This window comes from Heloderma suspectum, chromosome 4, assembly GCF_057233095.1.
Source record: "Heloderma suspectum isolate Gila_16-S chromosome 4, 16-S_ref, whole genome shotgun sequence".
NCBI lineage: Eukaryota > Metazoa > Chordata > Lepidosauria > Squamata > Helodermatidae > Heloderma > Heloderma suspectum.
In genome coordinates this window covers 287,872,199-287,886,369 of record NC_139461.1, presented here as the reverse complement: position 1 = coordinate 287,886,369, position 14,171 = coordinate 287,872,199, and the positions used below count along the sequence as shown (strand labels likewise).

General features: G+C 39.6%; 1 protein-coding gene across 1 annotated transcript in view; it reads right to left on the bottom strand.

The window, feature by feature from the left end:
• Positions 1–2,868: 2,868 nt before the first annotated feature.
• The window catches only part of PARD6B (par-6 family cell polarity regulator beta), a 32,671-nt gene continuing 21,368 nt past the window's right edge, over positions 2,869–14,171 (bottom strand). Inside the window, exon 3 of the mRNA XM_084854150.1 lies at positions 2,869–7,343. Within this exon, the coding sequence (XP_084710276.1) occupies positions 6,511–7,343 (833 nt within the window). The 3' untranslated portion in view covers positions 2,869–6,510. The remainder of the gene's footprint in view (positions 7,344–14,171) is intronic.

Here is a 14,171-nt window from a genome sequence, read left to right as displayed (position 1 = left end):
CATAGCAATAATTGGTGATGATAAACAACACTAGGTGATGCTAGTAAAGAATTTTCACACCCTCACAAAACAGTAATTCCCAGGTTTCATTCAGCAGGGCTGGTCCTACACTGTGGAAGCCACCTCAGGGAGGTGTTTGGGGGAATCATGGAAGGACAGCAAATTCTGGTCTGGTCCTATCTTTCAGGGAAGCCATGGCAGTTAACCTCATGATTGTACTACAGATACATCTCCAGGGGCAGCTGCTTTTGGAGCTACTATGTCATCATTTCCATCCAAGCTTAGTATAGAGCAGCACAGTCTGTTCTGTTCCACTACCATGATGCAAGTCTGACTGGGGTTCCCTTCTGCTCTTTTGCATAGCATCCTATGGGTCTTCTAGCACAGTGCTCCAACTTTTTTGATCGCGCACTCCTTTTCAGTAAATTTTTAGTAGCATACACCTCCAATATATGTATATTTATTTTTTTATAAATTTATACGTACTACTCTACTAATATATTATGTATATTATAAAACATACACAATAGACGTTTTAAAAGGATGAGAAAGATGCAATAAATATTTTAAAAATAATTGTATTTTATTAATGGTACAAAAAACCTTTTTGCTCCCATTAAAAAAATATTGCCCATTTTGTGTTGGTTGGTTAATATTGGAGAATATAATCCGCAAATCCACTTAAATGGGCACACACCGCCACAATACGCTGAAGCAAACAATCAAGTGAGTGCATCACTGTCAACTTGCAAGGAGGGGAAAGGTCTCCTTGCAAGGAGAGGAGAGACACGCTTGGCTGGGCTTCTGCCTGTGCCGGAGCCAGGAGTCCCAGTTGCTGGCTGTGTGCCCTGCACAGATTTGGACAAGTATGACAGCCGCAGCTCCTTGGGTGACTGGTGGCTTGGCCTGGGCTGTTAACCCTTTTCAGTAACCCTTCCTTCTCTCCTTTGGCAGGATGGCAGCTGAGAGGAAAGCACGCACTTTCTTCTCAGCTTCATTCTGCCAAAGGAGAGTGGGAAGGGTTAATCTGCTTCCCGCTCTCCTTCAGCAGGATGGCAGCTGCTCTGGTGCCATGGCAGAGCAAGCAACTGCACCTTCCTTTGCTATGCCTGGCAGAGACTGGAGCAGTTCCTCTTGGTAGCCATGGCAGAGGCAGGATAGGACTGGAGCCGAGACAGAAATGCCATGGAGCTTCCCTCTCAGCTCCTGTCTCATCCTGCTGCCATCATTGCACACAATGGCAGCTCGAAGGGGCCGTGGAAGGCGGCTCGCGTCTTGCACACTCCACTTTGGAGGCCACTGTTCTAGCACATAAGTTGCAAAGGTACATATGCACCAATCCTGTCAAGAAAAAAGGAGAGAAAGAGGAACAAGAGTCATTGTCCTTCTCACACTGTGTAGGGCCATGTTTCAGAAGCTGCAAGTCACTACCTTAAGCTGCAGCGTCCAAACATGTACATTACTTTAATTGAACTTTCTAATTAAAGTAAATACATCATAGAGACTCACAGAGGTCTATAAAGCACCATTATGTTAATACAAAATAGCATAAATCGCATCTCCATTGCAATTGTCTGACCTTCTCAAACCTCCCTCTCCTGCTCTTCCTTTCTCTAGATACGAGATATAAAAAAAACCTAAAACCATGTTCATCTGTTCATGTTCTTTCATGTTGAAAACAAATGCTAGAAAAATTAACGCCAAGGTAAATGATCAAGTCCCTCACCCTAGGAAAGCACTGTGAGAATGGGGGCTTTTGACTGACACAAAAGCTTCATTTGGTGGTGATGTGGGGCAAGAGTAGAAAAGGAATTTAAAAGGAAATTAAGTGTTCAGCAAAGTCCATCTAGGATGCGGGGGGGGGGGGGAGAATCCAAGTTCTAAAGCTCTGGGAGGCTAGGATGGGGAGAAGGGTCAAAAGAGGAAATTGAGTATTAAGTAGTCTCAGGAAATTCATGAATAAAGGATATTAGAAATCTAGCTCTTGCACACAGAAAGGAAGGTTGGGCACTTATGAGGGGGAAAAGGAACACAGTGGTTGGAAAACTAGATTTTTTTTAATATGGAAGACCACACAATAGAGCACAGGGACAGGCTCCTTTTTCTGGTTCACCTTAGTGCATTCTGAATTCATTATCTCCCGGATTCTTCATGGTGATCTGCAGAAGCTGAAAGCCGTTCTTCTTCAGAGATCCATTTCTTTCGATGAACTATTGTAAAACTCCCTGACTCCCTTAGATAGGATAGGCTGTAAATCAGAAGTTCAGGATTCTCTGGCTGACAGAAAGGCTACGCAGGAGCAGAAGCTGCTACTAGACTTCTCTTTGGAAAACAGTTACCAAAACTACCAGTAATTACATGAACACACACACCCCATCCTATAACAGGGAAGGGGATAGTCAAATGGTTCCAAGACATGATCTGAAGGCACATGATATAATAATCCTACTGAAACTAAGCAGGTCTGGGTTTGGTTAAGTCTGATGGGAGACCATCTGAGAACCGTACATATCAGGTTCTATCATAGAACAATGGTGGGATATGCATGTAAGAAAAAGACTAAAGTTCAAGTAATTTCTTCTCCCACTGAAACTGTGGTGGCCTTTTTGATTTAGGGTTCCCAGCTCTTTTCTAGAGGTCCCTTCTTCATAATTCTCCAGGAAAGTGTGTGATCCTGTTCCTTCCTTTTTCTAGTGATCAGCCTTGCTGTGAATGGACAAGTTCTGTGCAGTAAGTTCTGCAAACCACGTTTGCTTTAGCTATATCTGGGATAGCTCCAATGCAATTATATCTTGACCTGGGGAGCATCAGCATGTAACACTGAGAATCTTTCTCCTATATAATAAAACATGTTTGAAGGCTTTCAAGTTTAAAATTAGCAATAGTCATAGTTTTTTTTAATTATCAAGTCTGTAAAAATATGACTAACATACAACTAGTCTCAATTTGATTTTTGCAACATCAAAGTTCATTTAGTGGTACCAATGTACATCATACATTAAAGTGGTAAGAAAAATACTGACATTTGCCATATTATACATGTTCATGTAAAAATCATGTTGCATAATGATTTTAATTAGAAAATACATAAGTCACAAAAGTTCATGACAACACCATCCTAAACATAGCTGTGGAAGAACAATGTTTTCACAGTTCAGCTTGACTTCATCTGGGAATATTAACAGTTCCAAAAAAGTGTACTATTGTAGCCATATTTTGCTCTCTTTCAGATAAGGTGCACTTAAAAGGATAATCTATCTTCAAACTGATGAGAGGGAGTTGAAATTCTTCTCATTGTTGCAAACGAGTACAAACATCTAAAGAATTTTGATCTGATGAAACAATTCAAATTACTGGTTCATACATATCAATGTAAGCTTCAATCAAAAATTGAGAATGTATGTATACACACACACACACACACACACAGAGAGAGAGAGAGAGAGAGAGAACATTAGAACTTGCAATGAAGTCTAAGTTCTTACTGTCAGTTTGGGGTTTTACAGGTAAAAGTTGTACATACATCAAGCCTTCATGTATTCCTCCAGCAGGAGACAGCCCACCCCACCCCCCCACAAGATGCTAACTGTAAAAGTTTAAGAGGTAGTATATGAAAGTCTACATCAGAGTTTAAGTTATACTGAAGCCCAGTACCGTTTTATATATAAAAATTAAAATTTACTATATTGTTTCAACAACTTGATTTTATAAGATTTAGTAAAAACACAGTAGTGATAAACTGTCTACAGTTCTGTCATCATGGCAACTGCATTACTTTGCAATTGTATGCAGTGCAGCCTGTCAGTTTTATAGCAAAATGCATGGAGCCTTTTGCTTATCCTCTTTCTCTAGCGTTCACTGATTTTGTCAAATGCTCAGTTTAATTTTATTAAGCGTAATTAAATGACTTCAAACCAAGTTTTTTTAATGCTTTACAAATATGTGCATATATCTATATTTTATAAACACATTCCACCTCATAATACAAGCTACCTGATTGAGGCTAGTATCGTAAGGAATTAAATTTAAGTACAGTTTAATAAAACATTTTTGTAAGTTTGTAACTGCAGTGCAATATATCCAAGATGATCATGCATATGATTGTAGTACAAGTAGGAAAAATCAGAGTTAATGAGTTAAGCAGAACATTAACCCTATTATGTTTCCGCAATAAATTAACATCCAACTTTCAGTAATGTTTTGATTTCCGTGCTTCTGTATAAGTTAAGTCCATTTTACATCTCATCTACAGTACAATCTACTATGTTAGATCCATAGTAGTACCAAACATAATACACTCATGATGAAAAGGTGTGCAACCAGGTAGTCATCTCTGCTGAACCACTCCTTTGTAACCAAGTGGACTGTACCTCAATCATTATGTGAAAAAAAAGTATAAGCACAAGTCCGAACGATAAATATAAGGATGTCTTTTGCTAAATAAAAAGCTTTATAAAAGCCTTTTGTCGAAGGGAAAGTGATGCAAACAAAATATCCAGATTGGTTTCTTTATGAACATAAACTGGGGTGCAAAACCTCTTTCAGCATGAGGGCCAAATTCCATTTTGGAGAAGCTCTCAGGAGCCGCATTTCAGTGGTGGACAGGGCTGAAGGCAAAGGGGGCAGGGCCAAAACACCAAAAAAAACACCCAGCCTATTTTAGCTTAAAACTCTTACTATCAGTAACTAAGCCTTAGGAGAGGTATGTCAGCCTTTTACAATGGAAGGAAACTGCACAAAAGCCAGGAAGCCACCAAATGATCAGTGGCTTAAGAAAGGATGTGGGACCAGGGAAGGAAGCATGGCCTTCTGGGGAACCCTGGAAAGCCACATTTGGCCCAAGGGCCTGAGGTTCTGCCTTTTTTTAAGGAACTCTTCCTTAATGGAATTTGCCTTCTTTAAGGAACTCTTCTACTACAGAAGATCCTTCATATCTTAAAAAAAGAATTATAACATACCCAACAGCCAAATATATCAATAGAACTTGCATTTGGATTTAGCAATACTGCCATTTGTAATTCATTCCATAACATATGCAGCAGTACCACCTACATAAACGAGGGGACCAGTTAAAGTACAAAAGAAATAATATTTTAAGCATTATGGTACAATAAAATTCACATTATGGGTACAATAAAATTCCACAGGACCAGTTCCAGGTCTGTGGGTGCCATGGACTAAGTGTCCTCTGGTGGGCCCCCTCCTCTGTCAATGGGCCTTGGTTGGCTTACCTGGCTGTGGTGGCAGCGCTTCTAGCCACATGGGGTAGATAGATTTAGCTATGCTTTTAATTTACCACAATGACCCAAAGCAATGGTAGCTTGGGGGCATTGTGGGAAATTAAAAGAGTGACTAGATCCAGCCACCGGGCAGTGCTCAGAGTGCTGGACCAGAGAGCTAAATGGGTGGGGTGGACAGGCACCAGCAGTACGCCCTGCCAGGGCCCTGGCAGCTGCCCAAGATGCCAGGTCCTGATGCTGGCCCTGCAACTCCTACTAGAATCGATATAAAATCCCACTGATTTTAATGGACCTGGATTGTATCATAACATTTGAAGATCACAGTTTCTCTGATTTTAGGATAATGCATGTAGCCATGCATGGTAAGACCAGACAAGCAACTTAAGGCGCAATCCTATGCATGTTTAGACAGAAAAAAGTCCTACAATTCCCAGCATACCCCAACCAGCATGAAGGGATGCTGGGAGATGTAGGACTTTTTTCTGTCTAAACATGCATAGGATTGCACCCTTAATTCCTTATAATGAGTTATCTAATCCACAATGCAGATTTATCCCTCTAATACCCAGTAGTAGATCACAATACAGTCAAAGATTAATAAGAAAAAAGTAAAACAGGTATACCTCTCAACTATCCAGTGCATCAATACATTCGATAGGTTCTCCCTTCTAGTTTTGTAAATCATTAATTAAATGTTATAACAATTGAAATCAATCTATCATCATTAACCATTCCATAATCTTTTAATAAACGATTGGAACAGGAAGAGCTAAAATGGCTGTAGTTCATGTGCAGTTATTGTATTTCACCAACATTGCTGTGGTGAAACAAGGTGCTCTTTGGGCTGGTTCTCATATGGTTTCAAGACAAAATTGCACTGAAGTCTACAATGAAGTGAAAATATGTTCCACAAATGATCACACGTGCAGCCAAATCACAAGACAAGAATCATGAACTGTGGTGTTCCTTCTTGAGTCTCAAATGAGTTATGTACACTGACATTTGGAACAATACATCTGCACAACTTTTTAGTCATAGGTATGCTGTCCTGTCTTGAAATCATAACACAAGAACCAGCCCATGTTTCAAAAATACTAATTACCCAGCTAGGTACCAAAATGGAACAACTGATGTGAATCAGAGCTCCATTTTACAGACATGAAAAGCCTCTGAAATATGGTAATTGAGAGGTATACATTGCATAAGAACAGCCAAATAAAAACCTTGTTATGGCCTCTTAATTTCAAGAAGGGAATAAAATGATATAGTTTCACAATGTTATGATTGTCCCATCTTCTTCTAAAGTCTTTCGGTCTGAGTCCTGGATTTCATATTCCATGTTAATGCTGCCTGTTGAACAATACAAGTTTACTTTTCTGGAAGAAATTAAGCCATTTTGCATTGATTCTTGACTGGTTTCAGTTTGTGTCAGTGGCTCCAGGCTTTCACTGGAAGGAGCAGCTTTTGGAATTTGCTGTGGCTCACCATTATCTTCAATAATGATATCATCTTCATCACTGTCTTCCTCTTCTTCAGGGTTATAGATCGTCACAGTATGCGGAGTGTAACTTGGAAGGCTGGTATCTGTAGACTGTCCTGAGCTACCAGAAGTCCGGCTATTCCTAACAACATTATTTCTCTGGTTCGCTGGTCTCACAGTAATTATCAAGTTACGACTGTTAGCTATCATCATGTCTGTAACCTGGTCAAGACTTTTCCCTGAAACCTCTATACCATTCACTTCAAGAACTTCATCATTGACAGCCAGTAAGCCTGTGCTGTAAGCCAGGCCTCCAGGAACAAGCCTGGATATGAAAATCCCTGGTACTTTCTCTAGCCCATGGGGTGTTACTCTGACACTAGAGCCATCTCGTATATAAAATCCTAAAGGCTTGTCAATTCCATATTTATAAAGCCGCACTCTGCGATGGGTTTCTGGAAGTATGTCTACATCTATAATAGAAGATACTGGTCTAAAGTCTTGCGGCATACTAATGACAATATGTGGCTTTTTTCTGTGGTTATCTGGACGCAAGACGTTTGATAAGACATTTTTCTTCCTTGTCATGGTATCTGTCCCAAAGGCACTGTAGTCTGCATCTTCTACAAAAATAAAGAAAGAGGGAGGGAAACAAGCCACATTAGTAATTTCCACAGTGCAAATAGAGTCCAGTCAACTTATATTGTACTGCCCACCAAGAACATGCAGCATGTACTTTTTGGCATGCTGTATTATTTTTCTCCCAGTCTTTTTAATAGCCACTTTATAAGCAGGCCAGCCTATTCTAAGAAAAAAAGATAAACAAGAAGAGAGCAAGGTAGCAAAGAGATGGTAGGTCAGTAGTGGAGAACCACATGTACCATCAAGACTGTAGCCCATTTTCATCTGGCTCCATATTGGTTCTTGATCTGGCTCCAGCACCCTCTCTGAGGAGTATGTCACTCAGGGATGAATTTCCTAAAAGGCACAACTTGGCCTCATCAAGCTTTCCAGAGGAAATGTAGCCACAAAAGTCTGGAGTTTTTGAAAGAACCCCAGAATTCCTGGATTTGCCTCAATGGCTGTCCAGAGATCTGCCAAGATCTCCTACAGCTAAAGCTGCTCCTATTGTTGCAGGCTTCTTGAGATATTTTTGCCTGCTCTAGAAGAGCAGAGGCTTTTTTTTTATCATCAACTACCCCACCACTGCCTGTTCAAGAGGTATATATTCTTTTTTATAGTTTATGCAAGCGTGTTAGGACTTTCTCATGCCAGTATTTTATTTTGTGCACCCCACTCAACCTGACACATGGCTCTTAGCCAAAATGCCCTTGCTCTCAGATATTTAGCACAGAAGTTAGTACTGGAAGAGCACAACCCAAAACATTTAAAAGAACTGACAATGGTTTATAAAGTATGTACTTAAAATTCTTTAGTTGAAGTGTAATTCTATGATAGTTCTTTCCTTCTGAAGTTTCAGTATATTAGGATAAGGAAGGGCAAACAGCCAGCGAACCTACTGCTGCCAAATATCTGGATGGTAGCCAAATGACCTGGTTTTAGTCTCCTGAAAACAAATACCATTCCACAAGCTCCCTTCCCTGCCCCTCATTCAGAGTAGGTAAAATGACTGGCATCAGACTAAATAAGTAACATATTTAAATACTGGAAGATACTTCTAACAAGTGGTTTAGCCGCAAATACTCCTGTCCTAGAGCTCAAGCTGAAAAATGTTCCTCAGCTGATTTTATTCAGTTATTACAGGAAAAGCCTTGTTAAAGATGCTTCAAAGAGACAGTTGAAAAGCCTTATTTAAATCCATTGCATGTAATTTACATATCAATATTTAGAGAACTACAAATTATAATTCCTCACATTTTAAGAGTACAAACACCTATTTAATTGCTTAGAATACAACCCTTCAAGACCAACTGAACACTTCATCCAATGACTGCAAATTTTATAGCTGACGTAACTGGTACACAATGGTACAAAGTGCTAGTTCTCATCTGGAGTACAGTGATCTCCAGAATGTCTAATTCCACTTTGAAAAAAGGTTTTCATAATTGTAGGGAGAAATTATCTACAGATGCCTAGAAGAGTTTGCAAGACACTGAAGAAACATAAGATTACTGAACATCTTTTGCTAGAGTAAAGCCACATAACTACTTTGGGCTCATTATCAGTCTGGTTATGTATATATTTTTGCCCCCATGGTTAAAGTCCTTCTTCATTTGCCACAGGCCAACAGTACGTATGCCAGCAATTTCTACTCATAGCAAATTGATGAGGAACATTCGACATCCTGCTTGCCACCCTGTATCTGAGCAAAAATATATGCATGAAGTTAAAAAAAATCCTGCAAATGTAATCATGTGAATTAGCTGAGTGATTTTCAACACAGAAGTCCAATCAATATTGCATCCTTCAGGGAACTCTTTCTACCATTTGTCTCAATGGCACACAGCCTCTGTGTGCCATGGAGAATTCTGGATTATGTTCGAATCTAGGATCCATATTCATAAGGACCACTGATAAGGCTGTTTTTTGTGTCATGCAAACCTGGCACTCTGGGCTGTTGAGGGTTAAACAACACAGAGTTTTAACACAACAACAAACCATGGGTTAAAATTCTCTTTGCTTAACCCTAAATAACCCAGAGTGCTAGGTTCACACATCACGACAGCAACCCAGGAACAGGAATCCTGTTTCCAAAAGCAGAAGTCAGCTTGCTTGTGCTCACAAACAACCCATTGTTTATTTATTAAAAACAACCTATAGTTGTTTCATCACAGGAACCGGGTCAATAAGTCACCCTCTACAGAACACATTAAATTAAAGGCTTTGTTTGTACATAAACATTTGGAGAAATTATGCGATCAAGCATTATAAATATGGCTCAATAGATCATGTATTATACCATTATTATGGGCTTGATACTGAGGGACTGGCAAGCCATCATAGGCACTGGAATCTAAACCCTTGCACAAAGTCTAGGCGATGCCATCCTATATATTACTAAGAGGATTATCCACTGTGCACCTGGATAAACCTGTATACTTCTATTTTTTATCTTTAACTACCTGAGACTTGCAATTTGCTCAGTTCTCCAATTATTATTATTTTTAAATAAACATGCACATTCCTTTTCATTTTATAAAAAGGCTCTGCCCAGTAACTACCATCCGTTGGCGCTGGAACATTCCAGGCCCTTAGTTGTCCCTAAGCAGAACTTTTATTCTGTTCCAGTCTATGAATAAAAATGACCCGGCTGGGGGGGGGGGGGGGAGAGAGAACGAACGAATGAATTAATGAGATCTGCTAGTATTAAAAGTTGTAAGGTCAACCTACAGGACTCAGAGATTGCTGTAAGCATAAAACATTTATTAAACCTTTAAAGTTTTTAGTTAAATAAAAGTGTGTGTGAGTGTACGCGTGCATGCACGCACGTGCGTGTGTGAGCGTGAGAGAGAGACAGACAGATTTACTTCTAGTTAACATCCCTAATGAACAAATCTCATAGGGGATGAAGTGGGCTACAGTCCATGAAAGCTTATGCCATAATAAATTTGCTCATCTTTAAGGTGACACACGACTTTGTTGTTTCTAAACAAAACTATCCATCAAATAAATAATGCATTGTGTGACATTTTGTAAAGCTAGTAAAATACATTTAACACCTGATGAAATATTTATACAGCATTTAATATAATACTGTGTAAATACTGTATTTAATTGGGAATTACCTGCTTTAATAATTATTATATCATATCCAGTGGTCTTAGTTCTGTGGCCAATGGAAAGGGCTCAGTGTGCTTCCCTTATCTTTTGTAGCCCCAGGGCAACTGGCAGTTGGAGCAGACGGTTCTTTCTGGCAGTAAGGAGGGAATCAAGCAAGGAACTTGCAGCTGCTCTGTCTCTGGCTAATGGCTAGGACCAGACTGATATTCCCTGTGCTGCGATATTCTTTGTTTAGGAAATATATATGAAGTAGTAATGGGAAATGTGATTTAAAATTGGCCTTTTATCTGGGTAATTTAAATTCATGATTCAAAACAGTTTTAAATAATTGATTTAGAATCAATCCACCCCACCAACCACCAATAAATGATAAATGTATTCATTCATGTTCTTGGCTCTCTGCTTTTTGCCTCCCTTTCACAATTCCTAGCTAGTCAGTTAGTGACACCCCCACTTCAGATAACTAGATAACTACCCTACTGCAGCTGCCTACGTTGCCCAAACAGTCTCCCCTGAAGATCTGGGTAATTTAGGAAAGGCCTAGAATGTGAGGTAGGGGGCTGTAGTAGAAGGGTGAAATGATACAATATTTAGTGGAGTCAGCTCCTGCAACATGACAGATTCCTAAACTATAACTTTTAATGTTTCCCAGGACTTGTGGTGAACTTTCCTACCCCAGATATACTTTTGTTGCAAAAACTGAAAAGTTAGTGGTTCTATCACTTTGCCAAATTAGGACACTGTCACTTGCAGTATAGTGCACGGTATAATGAAAGGAAAGTGAGTTAATCTTCACAACTTCCCTCCTATAATAAACCTAGGGTACAAAATTACCCCAGAAAATGGTGCTGTGATGCAAAGACACTGTTCCCCTGAAATGGTAAAGTTCACCTTAGCAGACATCCAGGTGCTCCACAGGAGGCCCAGGAGGGTAAGCACATGTTTCAGGTCCTAGTTGATCCATAGTGTAAGCCTGGGTGAAATGTGGTAACTACTTTTTCAGCAACCCTGAACTGGCTAAAATTCTTCTGGACAAGGACATGACTTATATCAGGGCATTCCATAAAAACAAGCCAGATAGACCTACTGAGATGTAGCCACATTGTGACAGGGAACCTTTCATAAACATTTTTGGTTTAATTGGCCCATGTTCCCTTGTGTCCTATGGACCCAAGAAAGGCAACACTTTTAATTCTTCTTTCCACCACATACCATGAGATGGTGGTGGCAGATACAATTCTACCAAGGGCAGGATGGATACCCTGGTCCATTGGGTCCACTTATACACCTATAAACACAAAGTAAATTGCTGGCCAATGGCACTATCTGCAAACATATTAAGATGTTGATGCCACTTCCACTTGCATTATTTGACTGTCCCATGATGGAAGATGGAATGAAGAGTACGAAAATAAGAAGCACCTGTTCCTGGCCAGTCTTGCTCAAATGATTGATAGACAAATAAAAAGGAGAAGGATGGCCATCCTCTCATCCAGTTCATCACATCAGCTTTCTTTGCCCTCCACTACAAGCTGCCATCACCCCAAACTGTCAGAGCCAGCAATAAGTGGCCACTGCTCACATTGCCTGCAATCAAAAGATTGCAAATGCTGCAGGCAGTGCAAGAGTTGAAATCAAAGGGTTTGTAATGAGATCTTCACCCCTCTATGCTCCTGTACAAAAGCTTTTATCTAAAATTATTTTAGGGTACCTTTAAGGGTGGAACTATCTCAAAACTGGTATTTGTCAAGAGAACCTGCTGAAATCTTTTTGGAAATGTTTTAGTATCTTTCAAATCTTCATAAGTACTAGAAACTATTTAGAAACCTGAAGTATTTTGAAACATAGCTAAAGTTGCTTATTCTGTTTTCCATAAAGCCAATACTTTAACAAAAGAAATGCAGCTGTCATTAGTTACTCAATGTATATATGGGGTACAAAGAATTTGCAGGACATTGTGGGGAACAATGCGTTTTGGTACACTCCTGTTGTCAAATACAATTTCCTTGGAGATTCATCTGTAAATACAAAATCTACCTGGGGTCTCAGGTTACTCCCACTAAGCAACAAACATTGTTTTTTTCTGTGACTTCATGAAGATTAAACAAGTATGGGAATAAAATAGTAACTAAAATTAATCTAGAAATGAAATATTATGCCATTCCTTATGTTCATTAGAAAGTATTCCCGAGTACTGTATTAGTTCAGCTGAAAGAATAGAAATGAATTATACCTATCAACAAACCGGGGGCACAACATTTTGTGATGTTTACACTCCCATGATTCTCCCAGTATAATTTAAAATACATTTTGGATATCCACTGAAGCCAAAAGTGATTTCAATATTTCATTTTAAGCATTTTGATACTTAACCCACAGAGCACTATATATCATAGACCATAGAACCATAGGGTTGGAAGGGGCCTACAAGACCATCAAGTCCAATCTTAAGGAATAAATGGTACATATGTATGAACACAAATTACTGAATGACATGCAAACTGCTTTGAAAGCTATTCCAAGATAGCATCAGGTAAGACAATTTTTAACCCAGTTTAAAGTTAAATCTTGTGTTATAAAGCCAATTTCGCCAGTGTTAAACTTCACCCCAGGTTGAAAATTCACCAACTGCTTGCCTTTATAAGCAGCAGTTCTCCCTTCAAAAGAAAGATTACTAAAAAGTTAAATTGGGATAAAGTCAAACCTAGTGACTTAATTCTTGATTTAATTCAGCTTTTAGTGTGTGTTTTTAAAATAGCTCATTTATGAGAGACTTTCATATTATCAAAAATATACATGAGGTATTTTGTTTTGGAGTGTAGAAAACACACTTATCAGGAAACAAATTTAAAAATGCAGTGCAGCACTAGGAACAAAGACCAAGTTACCAAAGTCATGTGTTTTCTCTGGGTATATTCCATGCTTCTAAACAAAATGACAGCAATGCAGTGATTACACAGCTCAAGGAAGGCTACTGTTGTTATAAACAATACAGCCCTTCCTGGGTGACAGACCTAGAAAGTGGTGCTGGGGGACTTCTGTTCCACCCCTTAGCCATTGACATTTGGGGCGCTTCAAGGTTCTGTCTTGGCCCCCATGCTTTTCAACATCTATATGAAACCTCTGGGTTAGGTCATCTGGTGGTTTGGGCTGAGATGTTATCAATATGTATATGACACATAGGTCTACCTCTCTTTCTCGCTATCTCATTCTAGGGAGGCAGCTGAAACCCCCAAACTGTCTGGGGGCGGTAGTGGAATGTCTGAGGGCTACATAGCTGAACTTAATCCAGATAAAACGGAAGTACTGTGGGTTCAGAAATCTGCTAATCTGCATGGAATTTTAGATCTAACTCTGGATGGGGGTTACACTTCCCCTGAAGGACCAGGTACGCAGTCTGGGAGTGTTCCTGGACTCCATGCTTTCTATGAAGGTGCAAGTGATATCATCTGCCAGGTGTGTTTTTCTCCAGCTTAGGCTAGTTCAGCAGCTCCAGCCCTGTGGAGAGAAAACTGACCTAACCTTAGTGATACATGCCTTGGTTACATGTAGATTAGATTACTGCAATGTACTCTATCTGGGGCTGCTCTTGAAGACTATTTGCAAACTGCAAATGGTACAGAATGTGGCAACTAGAACACTTGTGGGAGCTAGGTGTTTGGATCATATTACTCTTACTCTGTATCATTTACACTGGCTGCCCGTTAATT